Raw genomic sequence first — 23,686 nt, 5'->3', positions numbered from 1 at the left:
ATTGCTGTTTCTGCAAATCTCTACTCTGGTGACTGACAAGATTCAGTTGAAACCTCACCATGTTTAGGCATTTCCTGACTCCATAGAGCCTGGTAACGTCCCTAAGCAAGTATTGCAGTACTTGTATTTTTATTAAAACATTGAGCCAATCTTGTGATCACTAGGTTCTTGAGGTGGCACACATCACCCTTCCTCTGATGCACCTCAGAGCAAGTTGAACACCGGCTTTAACTGGAAGGACAGCTCCTATCTGACAAGTGAGACCCAGATAACATAGCAAGCAGTTCCTGCTCCTGAACTACCCTGATATCAGTGAGGCCCTGCCCAAGCCAATACACTTCTTGTCCTTGGCCTCTGATCGGACGATTTGGAGGATGCTTTCCTCTGTATCTGTAGCATTCTGACCTTTATATTAGCACACATGATTAAACCTGCCCTGGTGTACTGGGCCATGGGGAATTTTTGATATTCACCCAAGCCCCAGTTTTTGTCTCCATTTTATTTTTTCTATTCTTTTTGAATACCAGGTGTGTCGAGCTGCAGCTCCTTAGGGACCGTGTTGGGGAACTGGAAATACAGCTCGATGACCTTCGTCTGGTCAGGGAGAGTGAGGAGGTGATAGAGAGGAGCTATAGGCAAGTAGTTACACCGGGGCCTCGGGAGACAGATAACTGTGTAACAGTCAGGAGAGGGAAGGGCAGGAGTCAGATATTAGAGAGCACCCCTGTGGCAGTCCCCCTGAACAATAAGTACTCCTGCTCGACTACTGTTGGGGGGGATGGCTTACCTGGGGTAAGCAACAGTGGCCGTGCCTCTGGCACAGAGTCCGGCGCTGTGAATCAGAAGGGCAGGGAAAGGAAGAAGGCAGCAGTAATAGGAGACTCTATAGTTAGGGGGTCAGACAGGTGATTCTGATGGTAGTTTGCCTCCCAGGTGCCAGGGTCCGGGATGTTTCTGATCATGTCCACGATATCCTGAAGTGGGAAGGAGAACAGCCAGAGGTCGTGGTACATATTGGTACCAATGACATGGGTAGGAAAAGGGAGGAGGTCCTGAAAACAGACTACAGCAAGTTAAGAAGGAAGCTGAGAAGCAGGACCACAAAGATAGTCATCTCGTGATTACTGTCTGTGCTACGTGACAGTGAGTACAGGAATAGAGTGAGGTGGAGGATAAATGTGTAGCTGAGGGATTGGAGCAGAGGGCAGGGATTCAGATTGCTGGATCATTGGGACCACTTTTGGGACAGGAGTGACCTGTACAAAAAGGACGGGTTGCACTTGAATCCAAGGGGGACCAATATCCTGGCAGGAAGATTTGCTAAGGCTATTGGGGAGAGTTTAAACTAGGATTGCTTGGGGGTGGGAACCGAATTGAAAAGATGGAGGAAGGGGCAGTTGGCTCACAAATAGAGAAAGCTTGGACACAGTGCGAGAGGGAGGATAGGCAGATGATAGAGAAGGGACGCGCTCAGACCAGTGGTTTGAGATGTGTCTATTTTAATGCAAGGAGAATTATAAACAAAGCTGATGAGCTTAGAGCGTGGATCAATATTTGGAGCGATGATGTGGTGGCCATTACAGAGACTTAGATGGCTCAGGGGCAGACATGATTACTTCAAGTGCCGGGTTTTAGATGTTTCAGAAAGGACAGGGAGGGAGGCAAAAGAGGTGGGGGCATGGCACTGCTGATCAGAGATAGTGTCACGGCTGCAGAAAAGAAGGAAGTCATGGAGGGATTGTCGACTGAGTCTCTGTGGGTGGAAGCCAGGAACAGGAAGAGGTCAATAACTCTACTGGGTGTTTTTTATAGACCACTCAATAGTAACAGAGACATCGAAGAGCAGACAGGGAGGCAGATTCTGGAACGGTGTAATAATACTGGGTTGTCATGGTGGGGGATTTTAATTTCCCAAATATCGATTGGCATCTCCCAAGACCGAGGGGTTTAGACCGGGTGGAGTTTGTTAGGTGTGTTCAGGAAGATTTCTTCACACAATATATAGATAAGTCTACAAGAGGAGAGGCTGTACTTGATCTGGTATTGGGAAATGAACCTGGTCAGGTGTCAGATCTCTCAGTGGGAGAGCATTTTGGAGATAGTGATCATAATTCTATCTCCTTTACCATAGCATTGGAGAGGGATAGGAACAGACAAGTTAGGAAAGTGATTAACTAGAATAATATTGGCTACAGATGTTGTCAGGGAAATGTACGGCAGAAATGTGGCAAACGTTCAGGGGATATTTGTGTGGTGTTCTTCATAGGTACATTCCAATGAGTCGGAAAGGATGGTAGGGTACAGGAACCGTGGTGTACAAAGGCTGTTGAAAATCTAGTGAAGAAGCAAAGAAAAGGTTCAAAAAACTTGGTAATGATAGAGGTCCAGAATCAGAACCAGGTTTATTATCACCGGCGTGTGACATGAAATTTGTTAACTTAGCAGCAGCAGTTCAATGCAATACCTAATCTAGCAGAGAGAGCGAGAAAAAATAATAATAAATAAAATAAAACAATAATAAACAAGTAAGTCATTTACATATATTGAATAGATTATTTTAAAATGTGCAAAAACAAATACTGTATATTTAAAAATAAGTGAGGTAGTGTCCAAAGCTTCAAAGTCCATTTAAGAATGGGATGGCAGAGGGGCAGAAGCTGTTCCTGAACAGCCTTCAGGCTTCAGTGTGTGCCTTCAGGCTTCTGTACCTCCTACCTGATAGTAACAGGGATAAAAGGGCATGTCCTGGGTGCTGGAGGTCCTTAGTACTGGACGCCGCCTTTCTGAGACACCGCTCCCTGAAGATGTCCTGGGTACTTTGTAGGCTAGTGCCCAAGATGGAGCTGACTAGATTTACAGCCTTCTGCAGCTCCTTTTGGTCCTGTGCAGTAGCCCCTCCATACCAGACAGTGATGCAGCCTGTCAGAATGCTCTCCACAGTACAACTATAGAAGTTTTCGAGTGTATTTGTTGACATGCCAAATCTCTTCAAACTCCTAATAAAATATAGCTGCTGTCTTGCCTTCTTTATAACTACATCAATATGTTGGGACCAGGTTAGATCCTCAGAGATCTTGACACCCAGGAACTTGAAACTGCTCACTTTCTCCACTTCTGATCCCTCTACGAGGATTGGTATGTGTTCCTTCGTCTTACCCTTCCTGAAGTCCACAATCATCTCTTTCGTCTTACTGATGTTGAGTGCCAGGTTGTTGCTGTGGCACTATTCCACTAGTTGGCATATCTCACTCCTGTACACCCTCTCTTCACCACCTGAGATTCTACCAACAATGGCTGTATCATCAGCAAATTTATAGATGGTATTTGAGCTATGCCTAGCCACAGAGTCATGTGTATATAGAGAGTAGAGCAGTGGGCTAAGCACTCATTACTGAGGTGTGTCAGTGTTGATCGTCAGCGAGGAGGATATGTTATCACCAATCCGCGCAGATTGTGGTCTTCTGGTTAGGAAGTTGCGTCTGCCGTTGACCTATTGTGACGATAGGCAAATTGCAATGGGTCCAGGTCCTTGCTGAGGCAGGAGTTCAGTCTGGTCATGACCAACCTCTCAAAGCATTTCATCACTGTCGATGTGAGTGCTACTGGGCGATAGTCGTTAAGGCAGCTCACATTATTCTTCTTTGGAACTGGTGTAATTGTTGCCTTTTTGAAGCAAGTGGGAACTTCTGCCCGTAGCAGTGAGAGGTTGAAAATGTCCTTGAATACTCCCGCTAGTTGGTTGGCACAGGTTTTCAGAGCTCTACCAGGTTCTCCATCGGGACCTTCTGCCTTGTGAGGGTTCACTCTATTTAAAGACAGTCTAACATCGGCCTCTGAGACAGAGATCACAGGGTCATCAGGTGCAGCAGGGATCTTCACAGCTGTAGTTGTGTTCTCCCTTTCAAATTGTGCATGGAAGGCATTGAGTTCACCTGGTAGTGAAGCATCGCTGCCATTCATGCTATTGGGTTTGAAGCTTGAGAAGATTATAAGGCCAGCATGAAGGAGTTTAAGAATGAAATTAGGAGAGTCAGGAGGGCCATGAGAAGGCCTTGGCGAGCAGGATTTAAGAAAAACCCCAAGGCATTCTACAAGCATGTGAAGAGCAAGAGGATAAGACGTGATAGAATAGGACCAATCAAGTGTGACAGTGGAAAAGTGTGTATGGAACCAGAATAGCAGAGGTACTTAATGAATACTTTGCTTCAGTATTCACTACAGGAAAGGATCTTGGCGATTATAGGGATAATTTATAGCGGATTGAAAAGCTTGAGCAGAAAGACATTAAGAAAGAGAATGTGCTGGAGCTTTTGGAAAGCATCAGATTGGATAAGTCTCCAGAACCAGATGAGATGTACTCCAGGCTACTGTAGGAGGTGAGGCAGGAGGTTGTTGAGCCTCTGGCAACGATCTTTGCATCAATGGAGATTAGATTAGATTATGAGGACACTCAGTCCTCATTTATTGTCATTTAGAAATGCATGCATTAAAAAATGATACAATGTTCCTCTGGTATGATATCACAGAAACACAGGACAGACCAAGACTAAAACTGACAAAAACCACATAATTATAACATATAGCTACAACAGTGCAAAGTGATACCGTAATTTGATAAAGAGCAGACCATGGGCACGATTAAAAAAAAAGTCTCAAGTCCCGATAGCCCATCATCTCACGCAGACGGTAGAAGGGAGAAACTCTCCCTGCCATGAACCTCCAGCGTCGCAAACTTGCCGATGCAGCACCCTGGAAGCACCCGACCACAGCCAACTCTGAGTCCGTCCGAAAACTTCGAGCCTCCGACCAGCCCTCCGACACTGAGCACCCAGCACCATCTCTGCCGAGCGCTTCGACCCCACCCCGGCCGCCGAGCAACAAGCAAAGCCGAGGACTCGGGGCCTTCCCCTCCAGAGATTCTGCATCACACAGTAGCAGCTGTAGTGAAACAGGCATTTCAGAAGTTTCACCAGATGTTCCTCCGTGCTCTCACATCTGTCTCCATGAAATCAGGATTGTGCACGGCATCCTACTTGACAGATAACAGATATCATGGGATGGGAGAGGTTCCAGAGGATTGGAGTGTTGCTGATGTTGTTCCCTTATTCAAGAAAGGGAGGAGAGATAGCCCAGGAAATTATAGGCCAGTGAGCCTTACCTCAGCGGTTGGTAAATTGATGGAGAGTATCCTGAGAGGCAGGATTTATGAACATTTGGAGAGGTATAATATGATTAGGAATAGTCAGCATGGCTTTGTGAAAGGCAGGCCATGCCTTACAAGCCTGATTGAATTTTTTGAGGATGTGACTAAATATGATGAAGCTAGAGCAGTAGATGTAGTGTATATGGATTTCAGCAAGGCATTTGATACGGTACCCCATGCAAGGCTTATTGAGAAAGTAGGGAGGCATGGGATCCAAGGGGACATTGCTTTGTGGATCCAGAACTGGCTTGCCCACAGAAGGCAAAGAGTGGATGTAGATGGGTCATATTCTGCATGGAGGTCGGTGACCAGTGGTGTGCCTCAGGGATCTGTTCTGGGACCCTTACTCTTCGTGATTTTTATAAATGACCTGGATGAGCAAGTGGAGGAATGGGTTAGTAAGTTTGCTGATGACACAAAGGTTGGGGGTGTTGTGAATAGTGTGGAGGGCTGTCAGAGGTTACAACAGGACATTGATAGGATGCAAAACTGGGCTGAAAAGTGGCAGATGGAGTTCAACCCAGATGAGTGTGAAGTGGTTCATTCTGGTTGGTCAAATATGATGGCAGAATATAGTATTAATGGTAAGATTCTTGGCAGTGTGGAGGATCAGAGGGATTTTGGGGTCTGAGTCCATAAGACACTCAAAGCTGCTGCGCAGGTTGACTCTGTGGTTAAAAAGGCATACGGTGCATTGGCCTTCATCAACCGTGGGATTAAGTTTAAGAGCCGGGAGGTAATGTAGCAGCTATATAGGACCCTGGTCAGACCCCACTTGGAGTACTGTGCTCAGTTATGGTTGCCTCACTATAGGAAGGATGTGGAAACCATAGAAAGGGTGCAGAGGAGATTTACAAGGATGTTGCCTGGATTGGGGAGCATGCCTGATGAGAATAAATTGAGTGAACTGAACCTTTTCTCCTTGGAGCAACGGAGGATGAGAGTTGACCTGATAGAGGTGTATAAGATGATGAGAGGCATTGATCGTGTGGATAGTCAGAGACTTTTTCCCAGGGCTGAAATGGCTAACATGAGAGGGCACAGTTTTGAGGTGCTTGGAAGCAGGTACAGAGGAGATGTCAGGGGGAAGTTTTTACGCAGAGCATGGTAAGTGCGTGGAATGGGCTGCCGGCAACAGTGGTGGAGGGGAATACGATAGGGTCTTTTTAGAGACTTTTGGATAGATACATGGAGCTTAGAAAAATAGAGGGCTATGGGTAAGTCTAGGTAGTTCTAATGTAAGGACATGTTTGGCACAGCATTGTGGGCCGAAGGGCCTGTATTGTGCTGTAGGTTTTCTATGTTTCTCTGTTACAATATTAAAAAATGGAATCCTCATTGGCCTGGATGTGCTCTGTGCTCCCTCTGGTCGTGGAAGATAGTTGGGGGACATCACCAGCGTTCTCTCTAGGATGCTCCCAGTTTAATCATAAAGGGCAGGTAGTTGGCTGATTGAGATCTGTGATGGCCACGTTATCCAGGGGCAGATGGACTAAGAATTCTGTAGCCAAAATCCTGTCCATACTGGTCCTCCAGTGGGCAACCTCTTGTTACAAATATTCATGGACTGCAGGTTACAACAATGGCAGGTTCCCAAGGACCCTGTAAGCCAACTCTCTCTGATGAAAGTCCCCACTGGATTCGGAGGAAAGTTTCAAGGACTATAGCCACTGAACTTCAGTCCAAGCAGAGGTCAGCTCACTCAATTATCCCTTTGCCCTCTGAAACATCATCAGATTTAGCCAAGGGGATAACTCCAAGCCCAGTCCATGCAAATGTAGACTCATCAACCTCCTGTGATGAAACCAATGGAATGGCTCTGGATGGATAAAATACAGATTAGCCAAACCTGGGGCATCCCAAGCACACTGCTGCCCCAAACCCAACAGATATTGTTGAGGAACTGTTAACTTTGACCAGATGCTCCGTGCCCTTGTACAGATGTTGAACTCAGGCTGGTACAAAGGTGCACAGTTTCATAGGGAGTTGCGTATGTATCTGTCAAATGCTTTCTCTTGGTCAAGGGAGAGAAAGGCATTGACAGACCAACCCTCTGACCCACTGCTGGACCTACTGGATGGACAACCCTGGGACTGTGGAACTGGAGAGGAGAGTTCGCTTGGGTCAGCACAGGTCCCAAGTGGCCAGGTAGAGAAGTTGGAATCCACACTGATGAGGGAGACCAGGGCTGGTTCTACAGAGTTAGAGTCATTCCCTTTTGCAGAAGGGCAATCATTGTCCTGTGCCTCCCTGGTACCAGGGTTTCCCCAGGATATCTCACCGAGCACTGAGGAATCCCCAGGGTCGCTCTGTCCAACCTGAGCTGGCGCCAGACATGGGTGGCTCTAGTTTAACCTATGGCAGATCTTTGCACAATACTTGGTCCCTGTTTTAGATGGAGACAAGAAGACAGAGCCCAATTAAAGGAGTGGTTGGAGTCACCTATTCCCTTTGATTGTGACAGAGAAGCTGGTGCCCAGCTGAACGAGCTACCCCAGCAAAAACATGAATCTGGGCCCACCAGCTCCTGTACGCACCTCTGGATCGATCTCCTAAGCTGCATGTCTCTCTTGGTACATCTGCTACAGGACAGGGTCCTAGACAGCTTGATCCAGGCTAGTGTCCAAGCTGAGCACCTCCATGCCAAGATGGCTAATCTTGGACTCTCAACTCTTGGTCAACCCTTCAATTCCTCCTGATAGGAAAGCTGGATGTTCCCCACCACAGCCTTAAGGAAGAGAAGTCCTTCTCTTTTGAGGAAGAATTTCTTTAGCCAGAGAGAGGTTAATCTGTGGAATTTATTGCCACAGGTGGCTGTGGAGGCCAAGGCTTTGGGTGCATTTTGGGTAGAGGTAGATAGATTCGTGATTGGTCAGGGCATAAAGGATACAGGGAGAAGGCAGGAGACTGGTGCTGAGAGGCAAATAGATCAGCCATGATGAAATGGTGCAGCAGACTCAATGGGCCAAATGGCCTAATTCTGCTCTTGTATCTCATGGTCGTCTCTGTTCAGCCTGGAACTGATGGACAGAGTACTGAAATTGGCAGTCCTCCAGCAATCGGGTTTTGAAGTGCCAGTGCGTGAACTCAGTCCACGTGTGCAGTGGAATGACTGCCCATAACAGAGCGCACACTGCTGCAGGCTGCACAGTGTATATTCGCAATTTACAGATTCATGAATCCCCACTATGCAGATCTCCTGGTGGAATTGCTGGAGACAGGATGGTTCTCCCAACTTCTCCACCAGTGGTTGGCTGCACTGGAGAAGCAGTGATCACTTTTCCCAAAGTTACAGTGAAACCCCTGAGGAAAACCTAGTGTAAAAGCTCGAGAGTGAACACTTGTTGAAAGGAGATCTTGTGCAGTGATTGCTGAGATTGTTATCCAGTGGGAACATATCTGGCACCTTAGCCCTAGAATGATAGTCAAAGAGCTTGCCAGATCTGGGGTTGTCCCCATTCTCACTGGCACGCTGTCCAGATACTTAGCAAGGTGACTTACAGATCTGACCCTCCAATGCCAGAACGGAGACAGTTTATCTACTGATAGCTTTTACAAACCCACTGATTCTCACACCTACCTGGACTATACCTCTTCCCACTCTCACCTGTAAAAGTGCCAACCCCTTCTCTCCGTTCCTCTGTCTTCGCTGCATCTTTTCTCAGGAGGAGGCTTTCCATTCTGGAACTAATCAAAGAAAGGGGCTTTCCTTCCTCCACCATCAACGCTGGCCTCACCTGTGTCTCTTCCATTTTGCACATGTTTGCCCTCACCCCATCCTCCTGCGACCCCTCTAAGAATGGCATTCTTCTTGTCCTCACCTACCACCCCAGTAGCCTCCATGTCCAGCACATAATTCTCTGTAACATCCACCATCTCCAATGGGATCCCACCACCCAGCATATCTTTCCCTCCCACCCCCTGACTTTCTGCTTTCCACAGCGATCACTCCCTACGTGACACCCTTGTCCATTTATCCCTCCCCACTGGTCTCCCTCCTGGTCCTTATCCTCGCAAGCAGAACAAGTGCCATACCTGCCCCTACACCTCCTCCCTCACTACCGTTCCGTCTTTCCAGGTGAGGCAGCACTTCATCTGTGAGTCTGTTGGGATCATCTGCTGTACTTGGTGCTCCTGTTGTGGCTTCCTGTACATTGGTGAGACCCAACACAGCGGAGACCGCTTTGCCGAGCACCTACTCCATCTGCCAGAAAAAACAGGATCTCCCACTGGCCACCCACTTCAATTGTACTTCCCAGTCCCATTCCCATTCCGGCATTAGTCTATGGCCTCCTCTACTGCTGCGATGAGGCCACAGTCAAGTTGGAGAAGCAGCACCCTGTATTCTGTCTGGGTAGCCTCCAACCTGATGGCATGAACATTGATTTCTCGAATTTCCAGTAATCACTCCTCCCCCTCACCATTCCCCATTCTACTTTCCGTCTCTCGTCTCTTCTACTCATCTCATTACCTACACATCACCTCCCTCTGGTGCTCTTCCCCCTTCCTATTCTTCCATGGTCATCTGTCCTCTCCCATCAGATTTCCCCTTTATGTCTTTCACCTGTCAGTTCTCCAGCTTTTTACTTCACCCCTCTCCCGTTCTCACAGATCACCTACCACCTTTTACTTTCTTCCCTCCCCCACCTTCTTGTTCTAACTTCTCATCTTTTGTCCCGTCCTGATGGAATGTCTCAGCCCGAAACGTTGACTGTGTACTCTATTCCATAGATGCTGCCTGGCCTGCTGAGTTCCTCCAACATTGTGTGTGTGTCTGTGTGTTGCTTGGATTTCCAGCGCCTGCAGATTTTCTGTTGTTTAATCCCAGAATGGTGCAGGTTTCTAGTGGGAGACTCACCACATCACATCCCCTTCCCCAGAGACCCTGCTGCCTACACTGGTACCTTGGTGACCCATTACCAGTACCCTGTGGGAAATGAACAGCCAGTTTAAGACCATAAGACATAGGAGCAGAATTCGGCCAAATGGCCCATCGCGTTTGCTCCGCTGTTCAATCATGGCTGATCCTTTTCCCCCCTCCCCAGACCCGTTCCCGCCTTCTCCCCGTAACCTTTGATTCCATGTCCAATCAAGAACCTATCAGTCTCTGCCTTAAATACACCCAGTGACCTGGCCTCCACAGCTGCCTATGGCAACAGATTCCACAAATTCACCACCGTCTGGCTAAAGTTTATCACTGTCAATAGCCCAGCCAGGAGCTTTATTTATTTATTTATTTATTTATTTCGTGACCGAGGAGGAGCCTCTTCAAGCCCTTTGACCCATCAACCCCCGACAACCCGTATTTACCCTAACCTAACCTAACCTAATCACAGGACAACTTACGATGACCAGTTAGCATACCTGGTGTGTGTTTGGACTGTGGGAGGAAGCTGGAGCACCCTGGGTAGAACCCACACATTCCGTGGGGTGGTTGTGCAGAACAATTATCACTCAGTTCTCTCTCTCTCCCCTATGTTTGTGCCAGGAGAAACACCACTTTTACAGACAGATTAGAGGACGAGGAGAGACGGGGTACGGGAAACCAGCATGCCCACCGTCTTACTAACATAGAAAACGTACAGCACAATACAGGCCCTTCGGCCCACAAAGCTGTGCCAAACATGTCCCTACCTTAGAACTACCTAGGCTTTACCCATAGCCCTCTATTTTTCTAAGCTCCATGTAGCGATCAGGAGTCTCTTAAAAGACCCTATCGTATCTGCCTCCACCACGGCCGCAGGCAACTCTCTGCGTTTAAAAAAAAAAACAAATTTACCCCTGACATCCCCTCGGAACCTACTTCCAAGCACCGTAAAACTATGCCCTCTCATGCTAGCCATTTCAGCCCTGGGGAAAAGCCTCTGACTATCCACACGATCATCATCTCGTACACCTCTATCAGGTCACCTCTCATCCTCCGTCGCTCCCAAGAGAAAAGGCCAAGTTCACTCAACCTATTCTCATAAGTCATGCTCCCCAATCCAGGTAATATCCTTGTAAACCTCCTCTGCAGTCTTTCTGTGGTTTCCACGTCCTTCCTGTAGTTAGGCAACCAGAATTGAGCACAGTACCCCAGGTGGGGTCTGACCAGGGTCCTATATAGCTGCAACATTACCTCTCAGCTCTTAAACTCAATCCCATGATTGATGAAGGCCAACTTAACCACGTATGGCTTCTTAACCACAGAGCCAACCTGCGCAGCAGCTTTGAGTGTCCTATGGACTCGGACCCCAAGATCCCTCTGATCCTCCACACTGCCAAGAGTCTTACCATTAAGACTATATTCTGCCATCATATTTGACCTAACAATAGAAACCAAATCCTCCTCGCTGCCCCCAGCCCCAGGATGATGTCAAAGAGCACTACAGAACCTTCAGCCCATCTAGTCAGTTGTTTCTTATTGTGCCTTGTGGCATATTAGGCAGCATTTTTGCCATTTCTGTAGCATTTGTAGGGTTTTTTTGACTAGACCGAGTTTCTAGCTCAACACTCAACCCAGCACAGACAGAGATAGTCTGATTCGAAGCTGGGACCAGGCACCTCAAAGTCCAGTGCTGATGCCACCACACCACTGGCTGCTGGACATATTACTGTAATATATTTGAAAATTGTAGCACACAGAGACACAGCTAAAAAATGAATGTACTTAAATTAACTCATAATAGAAAGGAAACTGCAGTGCCTATAAAAAGTATTCGCCCCCCCCGGAAGTTTTCATGTTTTATTATTTTACAAAACTGAGTCACCAGTGAATTTAATTTGGCTTTTTTGACACTGATCAACAGAAAAAGACTCTTTCATGTCAAAGTGAAAACAGATTTTACAAGGTGATCTAAATTAATTACAAACATAAAACACCAGATAATTGATTGCATAAGTATTCATCTCTTGTGAGTCAGTATTTAGTAGATACACCTTTGGCAGCAATTACAGCCTTGAGTCTGTGTGGATAGGTCTCCATCAGCTTTGCACATCTGGACACTGCAATCTTTTCCCCATTCTTCTTTGCAAAACTGCTCAAGCTCCGTCAGATTACATTGATTTGGAAAAATAGAGGACTATGAGTAACCCTAGGTAATCTCTAAAGTAAATACATGTTCAACACAGCATTGTGGACTGAAGGGCCTGTATTGTGCTGTAGGGTTTCTATGAGATCGTGAGTGAACAGCTCTTTTCCAAGTCCAGCAACAAATGCTCAATTGGATTGATATCTCAGCTCTGACTTGGCCATGCCAGGACATGAACTTTGTTGTTCTTTAAGCTTTGGTTTTATGTTCGGGGTCATTGTTTTGCTGGAAAACACATCTCCCAAATCACAGTACTCTTGCAGAGTGCATCAGGTTTTCCCTGTATCTTGTTTCCCAGAGTACAGGATTTCCCTTTATCCTGCTCTGTTCATTTTACCCTCCACCTTCACAAGCCTTCCAGGGCCTGCCCCACAGCATGATGTAGCCAGCACCATGCTTCAGGGTAGGGATGGAGTGTTTCTGATGACAGGCAACAGGTGTATGCACAACCTCTACTGAAGCTTTTACCTCCTCTGGAGATGTCATAAGTCTCTTGGTGGCCTCCCTCACTAGTCCCCTCCTTGCTCAGTCACTCCATTTTAGAGGACGGCCTGCGTTAGACAGATTTACCGCTGTACCATATTCTTTTCATTTCTTGATGATTGACTCAACTGTATTCCAAGGGATATTCAGTAACTTGGTAACTTTCTTCTATCCACCTCCTGACTTGCGTTTTTCAATAACCTTTTTCGCAGAGTTGTTTGGAGTACTCCTTTGTCTTCATGGTGTAGTTTTTGCCAGGATACTGACTCACCAGCAGTTGGACCTTCCAGATTCAGGCGTATTTTTACTACAATCAATTAAACACTTTGACTGCACACAGGTCTCCAAAAATAGATCTCCATTTAATTAATTATGTAACTTCTAAAACCAATTGGCTGCCCAAGTGATGATTTGTTGTGTCATATTAAAGGGGGATGAATTCTTATGCAATCAATTATTTTGTGTTTTATATATGTAGTTAATTTAGATCACTTTGCAGAGATCTATTTTCACTTTGATACAACAAAGTATTTTTCTGTTGATCAGTGTCAAAAAGGCCAAATTAAATCCACTGTGATTCAGTGTTGTAAAACAATAAAACATGAAGATTTCCGAAGGGGGTTTTATAGGCACTGTATCGCTGGTGTGTGGGCTGTCTTTCCGGGTGGGTCACTCCATCGCTCCTGCCTGCCAGATGGCATACAGAGTGTTGGTGCACACCTTCCAGAAGGCTTCCAGTGGGATTCTGTGCTTGGGAATGTCAAACTTGCACCCAGTGCGGCAGAGAAATGGGCTCTCATATCCATTTATGTTTCTCAGCAGCCCATCATGTCTGTGCCAGCCTAGTGCCATTCTAACTCATCCCATCTGCCTGTGCATGGGTCAGATCCTCCCCATTCCCAATCTGTCCCTAACAACTACTGTCTGTCCATGGTCCATACGTTCCCTCTCCATCCATGTGTCTAACAACTACTGTCTATCCATGGTCCATATCCCCCATTTCCTGTCTAACAACTACTACCTGTCCATGGTCCATAGCCCCCATTTCCTGTCTAACAACTACTACCTGTCCATGGTCCATAGCCCCCATTTCCTGTCTGTCTAACAACTACTACCTGTCCATGGTCCATATCCATTCCTCCATTCCCTGTCTGTTCGTGTGTCTGTCTAACAACCACTGTCTGTCCATGGTCCATATCCCTCCATTCCCTGTCTGTTCATGTGTCTGTCTAAATGCAATTTAAATATTGCTGTTATATCTGTTCTACCATCTCGTCAGCTGTGCATCCCGTGCACCGACCACACTGTGTTGAGTTCTTGAGTATTAAACATGGAATGAAGCCCTTTGGCCCAACTATTTCTTGACTAAATGCTGAATAACATATCACCTTTAAATGTTTTTTCCATTTTTCTTCTTGCCTGTGACATTTCCACCCTGGGAAACAGGCTGATTATTGGTGTTGTCTCACACTGTCATGATTTTATAAACTTCTATCCTGCTGCCTCTCAATTACAGCCTTCAGTGAAAACAATATATCACACCTTCTTTGCATTGTGTTCCAAGTGTTATCCAAACTCTAAAATGTTGTGAGAGTACCTGCCTCCAACATCCTTCCAGGTAGTGTGTACTCACCTACAGTATTGGGTGCAAGTCTGTCCCCTAACAAGTATGGTACTCCCAGGTGTGGGACTGTGTCCTAACACTGGTACGTTACTGCAGGATGGTAATTTTTTTTTTCAGTTATATAAAGAATAAAAGGGAAGTGAGAGTTGATATTGGACCACTGGAAAGTGGTGCTGGTGTGGTAGTAATGGGCAAACAAAGAAATAGTAGATGAACTTAATGGGTACTTTGCACCAGTCCTTACTGTGGAAGATATTAGCAGTGTGCCAGAGGTCCATGAGTCTCAGGGAGCAGGAGTGAGTGTCATTGCTATTACAAAGGAAAAAGTGCAAGGCAAACTGAAAGATCTTAAGGTGGATAATTCACTTGAACCAGAAGGACTACATTCCAGTGTCCTGAAAGAGGTTGCTGAAGAGATAACAGATGCTTTGGTCATGATCTTTCAAGAATCACTTGATTCTGGCATGGTCCCAGAGGACTGGAAAATTGTAAATGTCATCTAACTTTTTTAAGAAGGGAGGAAAACAAAAGAGAGGAATTTATAGGCCAGTTACCCTAACCTCAGTGGTTGGGAAAGTGTTGAGGTCCATTATTAAGGATGCAGTTTCAGGATACTTGGAGACTAATGATAAAATTAAACTGTCAGCATGGTTTCTGTAAAGGGAAATCTTGCCTGACAAATTTGTCAGAGTTCTTCGAGGAAGCAACAAGCAGGGTGGACAGAGGAGAAGCAGTGGATGCTATTTACTTCGATTTTCAGAAGGCATTTGTTAAGGTGTCTCACATGAAGCTGCTTAACAAGATAAAATCCTGTGGTGTTACAGGAGAGATACTGGTATGGATAGAAGGATGGCTGACAGGCGAGAGGCAACCGTTTCTGGATGGCTGCCAGTGACTAGTGGTGCTCCTCAGGGGTCAGTATTGGGACCGCTACTTTTCACATTGTTTGTCAATGATTTGGATAATGGAGTTGATGGGTTTGTGGCAAAGTTTGTGGATGATATGAAGATAGGTGGAGGGGTAGGTAGTGCTGAGGAAGATAGGTGGAGGGGTAGGTAGTGCTGAGGAAGATAGGTGGAGGGGTAGGTAGTGCTGAGGAAGATAGGTGGAGGGGTAGGTGGTGCTGAGGAAGCAATGTGATTGCAGCCGGACACTGACAAATTGGAAGACTGGGTAAAAAAGTGACAGATGGAATACAGTGTTGGGAAATGTATGACAATGCATTTTGATAAAAGGAACAATAGTGAAAACTATTTTCTAAATTTGGAAAAAATTTAAACATCAGAGGTGCAAGGGACTGAGGAGTGCTCGTTCAAGACACGCAAAAGGTGAATTTACAGGTCGAGCCTGTGGTAAAGAAGGCCAATGCAATGTTGGCAGTTATTTCAAGGGGAATAGAATATAAAAGCAAAGAGATTACGCTGAAGCTTTGTAAGAAACTAGTCAGACAATACTTGGAGTATTGTCAACAGTCTTAGATTAGATTAGATTCAACTTTATTGTCATTGTGCTGAGTACAGATACAAAGCCAATGAAATGCATTTAGCATCTAACCAGAAATGCAAAGAATAATGTTATTTACAAAATAACTGCGAATAAAAGAAGTGCTACAGCACACAAATATAAAAGTACAGAGACAGTACAATATGGGTGCAATACTGCTTAGCGCAGTGATGTGAGGTTCAGCAGGGTCACAACCTCAGGGAAGAAGCTCTTCCTTTGCCTGCTGGTGCGGGAGCAGAGGCTCCTGTAGTGCCTACCGGATGGGAGGAGAGTAAAAAGTCCATGGTTAGGGTGAGATGTATCCCTGATAATGCTTTTCACCCTGCCCAGGCAGCGTTTATGGCAGATGTTCTCAATGGTGGGCAATTGGATGCCGATAATCCACTGGGCAGTTTTCACCACACGCTGGAGTGCTTTGCGGTCCGATATAGGACAATTGCCATACCACACTGAGATGCAGTTGGTGAGTATGCTCTCACTGGTACAGCGGTAAAAGTCCGTCAGTATCCTGGGACAGAGGTGAGCTTTCTTCATGCTCCGCAGGCAATAAAGGTGCTGTTGTCCCTTTTTGATCAGGATGGAGGAGTTCAGGGACCAGGTGAGATCCTCGGAAATGTAGACACCAAGGAATTTGAAGCTTGATACACACTCCACTACAGCTCCGTTGATGTAGATGGGGACGTGAGTGTAGCCCTTGGCATGCCTGAAGTCCACAACGATCTCCTTGGTCTTCTGGGTGTTAAGGGCCAGGTTGTCATCGGCACACCACACGGCCAGGTGCTGGACCTCGTCCCTGTAGGCCGACTCGTCATCCCCTCTGATCAGACCAACCACCATGGTGTCATCTGCGAACTTGATTATGGAGTTAGGACCGTGTACAGGAACGCAGTCACAGGTGAAAAGGGAGTACAGAAGAGGGCTCAGCACACAGCCTTGAGGCACGCCAGTGTTCAGGGTGAGAGTGGAGGAGGAGAGGTTGTCTAACTTAACTGATTGGGGTCTGTTATTCAGAAAGTCCAAGGTCCAATTGCAGAGGGATGAGCTGATACCAAGCTGGTGAAGTTTAGTGATCAGCTTGGAGGGGATCACAGTATTGAATGCCGAACTAAAGTCAGTGAACAGCATTCTGACGTAAGAGTTGGGGCCGTCCAGGTGGGTCAGGGCAGAGTGAAGTGCCGTGGAGATGGCATCCTCTGTTGACCTGTTGGTGCGATAGGCAAATTGATGGGGGTCCAGGGTAGAGGGCAGACAGGATTTCAGATGTGATAGAACTGGTCTCTCAAAGCACTTTGCAATGATGGAGGTGAGTGCAACTGGACGGAAGTCATTCAGGCCCGTGGCAGTGGACTCTTCGGCACTGGCACGATGCTGGCGATCTTGAAGCTTGTGGGGACAACTGCCTGGCCAGGGACAGATTAAAAATGTCCGTGAAGACCCCGGCCAACTGCCCTGCACAGACTCTGAGCACACAGCCAGGTATTCCATCCGGACCAGCTGCCTTCTGTACATTCACCCTGCTCAGGGTGGCACAAACATCGGAGGTGGAAAGTGAGAGAGGCAGTTCACCAGGTGGGAGATCCGCTTTGAGGGTGACCTCCTTGTTCTCGCGGTCAAAGCGAGCGTAGAAGTAATTGAGCTCATCAGGGAGGGAAGCAGAGCTGGAAGTACTAGGTGGTTTGAAGTCTGTAATGACCTGTATGCCAGGCCAGATGTGCTGGAAGGCAGCTGATCCAGATGGAATACCTGGCCGTGTGCTCAGAGTCTGTGCAGAGCAGTTGGCCGGGGTCTTCACGGACATTTTCAATCTGTCCCTGTTTTGGGCCCCTTATCTCAGAAACAATGTGTTGTCATTGGAGAGAGTCCAGAGCAGGTTCAGAAGGGTTTTTCTGGGAATGAAGGGGTTAACATATGAGGAGTGTTTGGCAGCTTTGGGCCTGTACTCACTGGAATTTCGTAGAATGCATGGGGAACTCACTGAAACCAGCCAAATGTTGAAAGGACTAGATAGAGTTAACGTGGAGAGGATGATGGGGGTATCCAGAACTTAGAGGGCACAGCCTCAAAATTGAGGTGCGACCTTTTAGAACAGAGGTAAGGAGGATTTTTTTTTAGCCATAGAGTGGTGAAGCTGTGGAATGCTCTGCAGTGGAGGCCAAGTCTGCAGGATCATTCAAAGCGGAAGTTGATAGTTTCCTGATTGGTTGCAGTTTCAAAGGATGGTGTATGGGTTGAATAGCATCCGGGATCAGCCATAATGAAATAGCAGAGCGGACTTGATGGCCTAATTCTGATCCTGAGTTGTATGGAGGCTTTGGAGAGGGTGCAGAAGTCGCTTATCAAGATGTTGCTGGATTGGAGAGCCATTATAGCTTGTGCTCTAATGAGAGGATGGACAAACTTGGGTTGTTTTCTCTGGAGGATGAGGGGAGATCTGATAGAGGTTTATGAGGTCAAGTCTTTCACACACAGTGGTGGGTGTCTGGGGAGCTGGGAGGGATTATTAAGAGACATGTTGACATTGTGAATGCAGCAGGGACTAGTTTATTTGGCCAGTTGATTGCTAATCTAATTGTTTTGGCACAACATTGTGAGCCGAAAGGCTTGTACCTGTGCTGTCCTGTTCTGTGTTCGGTGTACTAACACTGAGGTATGATGTGGTTGGGGACTGGTCTGTTACTGTTTAAAATCAGAGTACAGTACCGGTGGGGATGAGTGTCACTATAACACCGGGGTACGGTACCGGTGGGGGCGGATCTGTCGCCATGTGACGCCGGGTTATGGTACCGGTGGGGACGGGTCTGTCTGTGTGTAACACCGGGGTTCGGTACCGGTGGGGACGGGTCTGTCACTGTGTAACACCGGGGTACGGTACCGGTGGGGACGGGTCTGTCAGTGTGCAACACCGGGGTACGGTACCGGTGGGGACGGGTCTGTCACAGTGTAACACCGGGGTACGGTACCGGTGGGGACGGGTCTGTCAGTGTGTAACACCGGGGTACGGTACCGGTGGGGACGGGTCTGTCGCCGTGTGACGCTGGGGTACGGTACCGGTGGGGGCGGGTCCGTCGCTGTGTGACACCGGGGTACGGTACCGGTGGGGGCGGGTCCGTCGCCGTGTGACGCCGGGGTACGGTACCGGTGGGGGCGGGTCTGTCGCCGTGTGACGCCGGGGTACGGTACCGGTGGGGGCAGGTCCGTCGCCGTACGACACCGGGGTACGGTGCAAGGGATTGCTCTTTGACGTGGAACTGTGTGAGAGATGGTGTATTTTGTGTTGTTAGACGGTATGGGGGTCAGGCGGGGAGGTGTGGGTGTAGGCACAAACTGCTCACTGTTCTCCGGGAGTATCCGTGAACGTGTCGTACTGAACCTTTGCTTCTGTCACTCTCTCCAGGCCTCCCTCCACTCTGTCATGGCTCCGTTCCTGCGCATCTCCTTCAGTTCATACGAGCTTGGCCTCGCCCCAAATGTCGCTGAGGGTCAGCAACCGTTCATCGCTGTGAAGATGAAGGAGGCTATGACCACAGGTAATACACCCGGGTCCAATGTAGGAGGTTCATGATGCAGGCAAATGATACCCAGGTTCCATTGGCTCCATCCAGTTCTCCAGGCCTTCCCGCCCACCCCTTCCACTCCTTCCACTCCACTCTTCACAGCATCATCTTCCTTGCTGTCACCCCCTCTCCGCGGCCTGCCCCATCACGTCTCCGGCCAGCCCACCCCACCCCGTCTCCGGCCTGCCCCCTCTCCGCGGCCTGCCCCGTCACATCTCCAGCCGGCCCACCCCGTCTCCAGCCTGCCCCATCACCTGCCTGCCCCCTCACCTGCCTGCCCCATCTCTCCACATCTGCAGCCGGCCCACCCCTTCTCCGGCCTGCCCCCTCTCCGTGGCCCGCCCCATTACGTCTCCAGCCGGCCCACCCCGCCTCTGGCCTGCCCCCTCTCTGCGGCCTGCCCCATCTCTCCACATCTCCAGCCGGCCCACCCCGTCTCCGGCCTGCCCCATCACCTGCCTGCCGCCTCTCTGCGGCCTGCCCCATCTCTCCACATCTGTGGTTGCTGATGACCCTGCACTTTGTATCGGCAGAGCGCGGTAAGACCCTGATGCAGAAGAAGCCGACTATGTACCCAGACTGGAAATCCTCCTTTGATGCTCACATCTATGAGGGCCGGGTCATCCAGATCGTCCTGATGGGGAGTGCGGAGGAGCCCCTGTCCGAGGTTACGGTTGGCGTCTCCGTCCTTGCTGAGCGTTGTAAGAAAGGCAACGGGAAAGCAGAGTTCTGGGTGAGTACAGTCAGAGGTGGTCACGGTCTGAGGTTGACAGGGGTGGTTGGTGTGTCTGGTCAGAGTATGCTGGTAGTGGACCATTGGGAGAAGTGGTCCAGTTGGTATGTTTGAGATGCCTGTAGGGGTGTCAGCTGTTGGCTGTGATGAACACCAAACAATAGTTCCATCCACGATCAACAGGAAGCTCAGAGACCTCGGCCTTCACCCTGCCTTGTGCAGCTGGATCCTGGACTTCCTGTCAGATTACTGGCAGGTGGTAAGAGTGGGCTCCCTCACCTCCATCCCTCTGACTCTCAACACAGGTGCTCCTCAGGGCTGTGTACTGAGTCCCCTCCTTTACTCCCTGTATACCTATTACTGTGTCACCACCCACAGCTCCAATCTGTTCATTAAATTTGCTGATGACACTACATTGATTGGCCTAATCTCAAACAATAACCAGATGGCCTACAGGGAAGAAGTCATCACCCTGACACAGTGGTGTCAAGAAAACAACCTCTTCCTCAATGTCTCAAAAACAAAGAATCTGGTTGTGGACTACAGGAGGAATGGAGACGGACTAACCCCTATTGACATCAATGGATCTGGGGTTGAGAGGGTAAACAGCTTCAAGTTCCTCAGCATCCACATCGCTGAGGACCTCTCGTGGTCTGCACGCACCAGCTGTGTTGTGAAAAAGGTACAACAGCACCTCTTTCACCTCAGACGGTTGAGGAAGTTTGGTATGGGCCTACAAATCCTAAGAACTTTCTACAGGGGCACAATTGAGAGCATCCTGACTGGCTGCATCACTGCCTGGTATGGGAACTGTACTTCCATCAATCACAGGACTCTGCAGAGAGTGGTGCGGACAGCCCAGCACATCTGTAGTTGTGAACTTCCAGCTATTCAGGACATTTACAGTAACAGGTGCATAAAAGGGGCCCGAAGGATCACTGGGGACCCGAGTCACCCCAACCACAATCTACTCCAGCTGCTACCATCCAGGAAACGGTACCACAGCATAAAAGTCAGGACCAACAGGCTCCGGGACAGCTTCTTCCACCAGGCCATCAGACTGATTAACTCATGCTGATTTAAGTGTATTTCTACGTTACATTGATTGTTCTATTTATTATAAATCACTATGATTGCACACTTAGACAGAGATGTAACGTAAAGATTTTTACTCCTCATGTATGTGAAGGATGTAAGAAATAAAGTCAATTCACCTATTCACCATTGAGTGTGTGCCTTCCTCCTTGTTGGTAGTAATGAGAAGAGGCACGTTCTGGATGGTGGGGGTCCTGAATGAATCGTGCTGCCCTCCTGAGACATCGCCTTTTGAAGATGCCCTCGATGGTGGGGAAGCTTGCTGTGATGATGGAGCTGGCTGTGTCTGCACCCTCTGGAGCCTCTTTTCATCCTGCACATTGGAGCTTTCCACCGCACCTTTGTAGAAATTTGCTAGTCTTTGGTGATATAGTAAATCTCTCAAAACTTGTAATGAGGTCTAGCCACTGGTAAGCCGGCTTCGTGAGTCATTCAATGTTTTGGGCCCAGGACAGATCATTGAGACGTTTGACCTCGAGATTGCTCACCCTTTCCACTGCTGACCTGTGTGTTCTTCCCGTTCAGTGTTCACACTGAGCGCTGGATCCCCACCAGGCTGTGTGCTTAGCCCATTGCTGTTTACACTGCTAACACATGACTGCAGCCAGATTCAAGGAGAACCTGATCATTAAATTTGCTGATGATACCACAGTGGTGGGGCTCATCAGCAAAAGTGATGAAACAATGTACAGGGAGGAGGTCAAACACCTAGAGAGCTGGTGCAGGGATAACAACGTGATGCTTAATGTCACCAAAACCGAGGAGATGATCGTCAATTTCAGATGATCTCAGCCTGAGCACACAACCCTCGGCATCAGCAGCTCCACAGTGCAGAGAGTGGAAAACATCAAGTTCCTTGGGGTGCAGACCTCGGACAATCTCACCTGGTCCAGGAGCACCACTGGGATTGTGAAACGGGCCCAGCAGAGATTGCACTTTCTGAGGAAGCTTAAACAAGCATCACTCCCCACTAACATCTTAACTACATTCTACAGAGGCGTGGTTGAGAGTATGCTGACCTTTTGCATCACAACCTGGTACTCCAGCTGCAGTGCTGTCGACAAAAAAGCCTTGCAGAGGGTGGTTAGGGGAGCAGAGGAGGTTATTGGGGTCTCCCTACCTTCTGTCCAAGACCTCTTTCAGAGTCGATGCCTCCAGAAGACACGGTACATCATTAAAGACCCCTCACTCCCTCTCCATGAACTGTTTGTTCTTCTGCCATCAGGCAAACGTTACAGGAGCATCAAAACTAAAACCACAAGGCTACTAAACAGCTTCCTCCCACAGGCAGTCAGACTGCTAAATAGCTGCTCTACCTGACTCTGCTTTGGACATTTTTAACTTCCACTGGACACTTATAACTGATTTAACTGACATGTGGCTGTTGTGTTTTACTATTTATTGTAATGTTTATTATTTAGTGTTGCGTTTGTTATGTAATGATTGCACTGCCCCGAGGAACGCTGTCTCATTCTGCCCTGCAGAGAATGACAATAAAGTTTTTTGAATCTTTTGAATCAATTGCCCCTTCCTGAGGTGACATCACTCAATGTACCTCACTCCTGTACACATCCTCGTCACCATCTGAGATTCTGCCAATAACAGTGGTATTGTTGGGTGAGGAGAGGTTGTATTTGCCTCTCAGTGTGCAGGGACACATCGGAAGATGCTTAGATTTGTTCCATGTTTCCACTTCCACTCACATGGTACCTCCCCTCCCTGCCTGGTGCAGAGCTGAGGGAAAGGTCACCAACTCTCAGTTGACAGACGGAGTCCAGAACAACTCTTTTGAGCATGCCCCACCTCTTGAAGATGTGCTAGTGAGCTCCCTCCGAGTTCTGGAAGGCGCTACAGATTACTTTACTTTATACTTTATCGATGCCAAACAATTGATACTAGAACGTAAATCATCACAGCGATATTTGATTCTGCGCTTCCTGCTCCCTGGATTACAAATATTAAATATTAAAATAGTAAAAATTAGTGAATATTAAACATTTAAATTATAAATCATAAATAGAAAATAGAAAAATGGAAAGTAAGGTCATGCAAAAAAAAAAACCGAGAGGCAGGTCTGGATATTTGGAGGGTACGGCCCAGATCCGGGTCAGGATCCGCTCAGCAGTCTTATCACAGTCGGAAAGAAGCTGTTCCCAAATCTGGCCGTACGAGTCTTCAAGCTCCTGAACCTTCTCCCGGAGGGAAGAGGGACGAAAAGTGTGTTGGCTGGGTGGGTCGTGTCCTTGATTATCCTGGCAGCACTGCTCTGACAGCGTGCAGTGTAAAGTGAGTCCACGGACGGAAGATTGGTTTGTGTGATGTGCTGCGCCGTGTTCACGATCTTCTGCAGCTTCTTCCAGTCTTGGACAGGACAACTTCCATACCAGGTTGTGATGCACCCTAGAAGAATGCTTTCTACGG

The 23,686-nt window shown here is 47.9% G+C and overlaps 1 protein-coding gene across 2 annotated transcripts in view; it reads left to right on the top strand.

Annotated features, from left to right (window-relative positions):
* LOC134356998 (protein kinase C delta type-like) overlaps positions 1 to 23,686 on the top strand; it is a 101,812-nt gene that overhangs the window by 34,084 nt on the left and 44,042 nt on the right. Inside the window, exons 2-4 of one of the 2 annotated variants that reach the window (XM_063068300.1) lie at positions 16,214 to 16,346; positions 19,278 to 19,410; positions 19,971 to 20,170. In XM_063068300.1, the coding sequence (XP_062924370.1) occupies positions 16,230 to 16,346; positions 19,278 to 19,410; positions 19,971 to 20,170 (450 nt within the window). In that variant the 5' untranslated portion in view covers positions 16,214 to 16,229. The remainder of the gene's footprint in view (positions 1 to 16,213; positions 16,347 to 19,277; positions 19,411 to 19,970; positions 20,171 to 23,686) is intronic. The other variant, XM_063068301.1, reaches the window with a different exon arrangement.

The sequence above is a fragment of the Mobula hypostoma genome, chromosome 15, assembly GCF_963921235.1.
Source record: "Mobula hypostoma chromosome 15, sMobHyp1.1, whole genome shotgun sequence".
NCBI classification, from domain to species: domain Eukaryota; kingdom Metazoa; phylum Chordata; class Chondrichthyes; order Myliobatiformes; family Myliobatidae; genus Mobula; species Mobula hypostoma.
The sequence above is the reverse complement of the archived record's forward strand: the minus strand, read 5'-3'. Positions and strand labels throughout refer to the sequence as shown.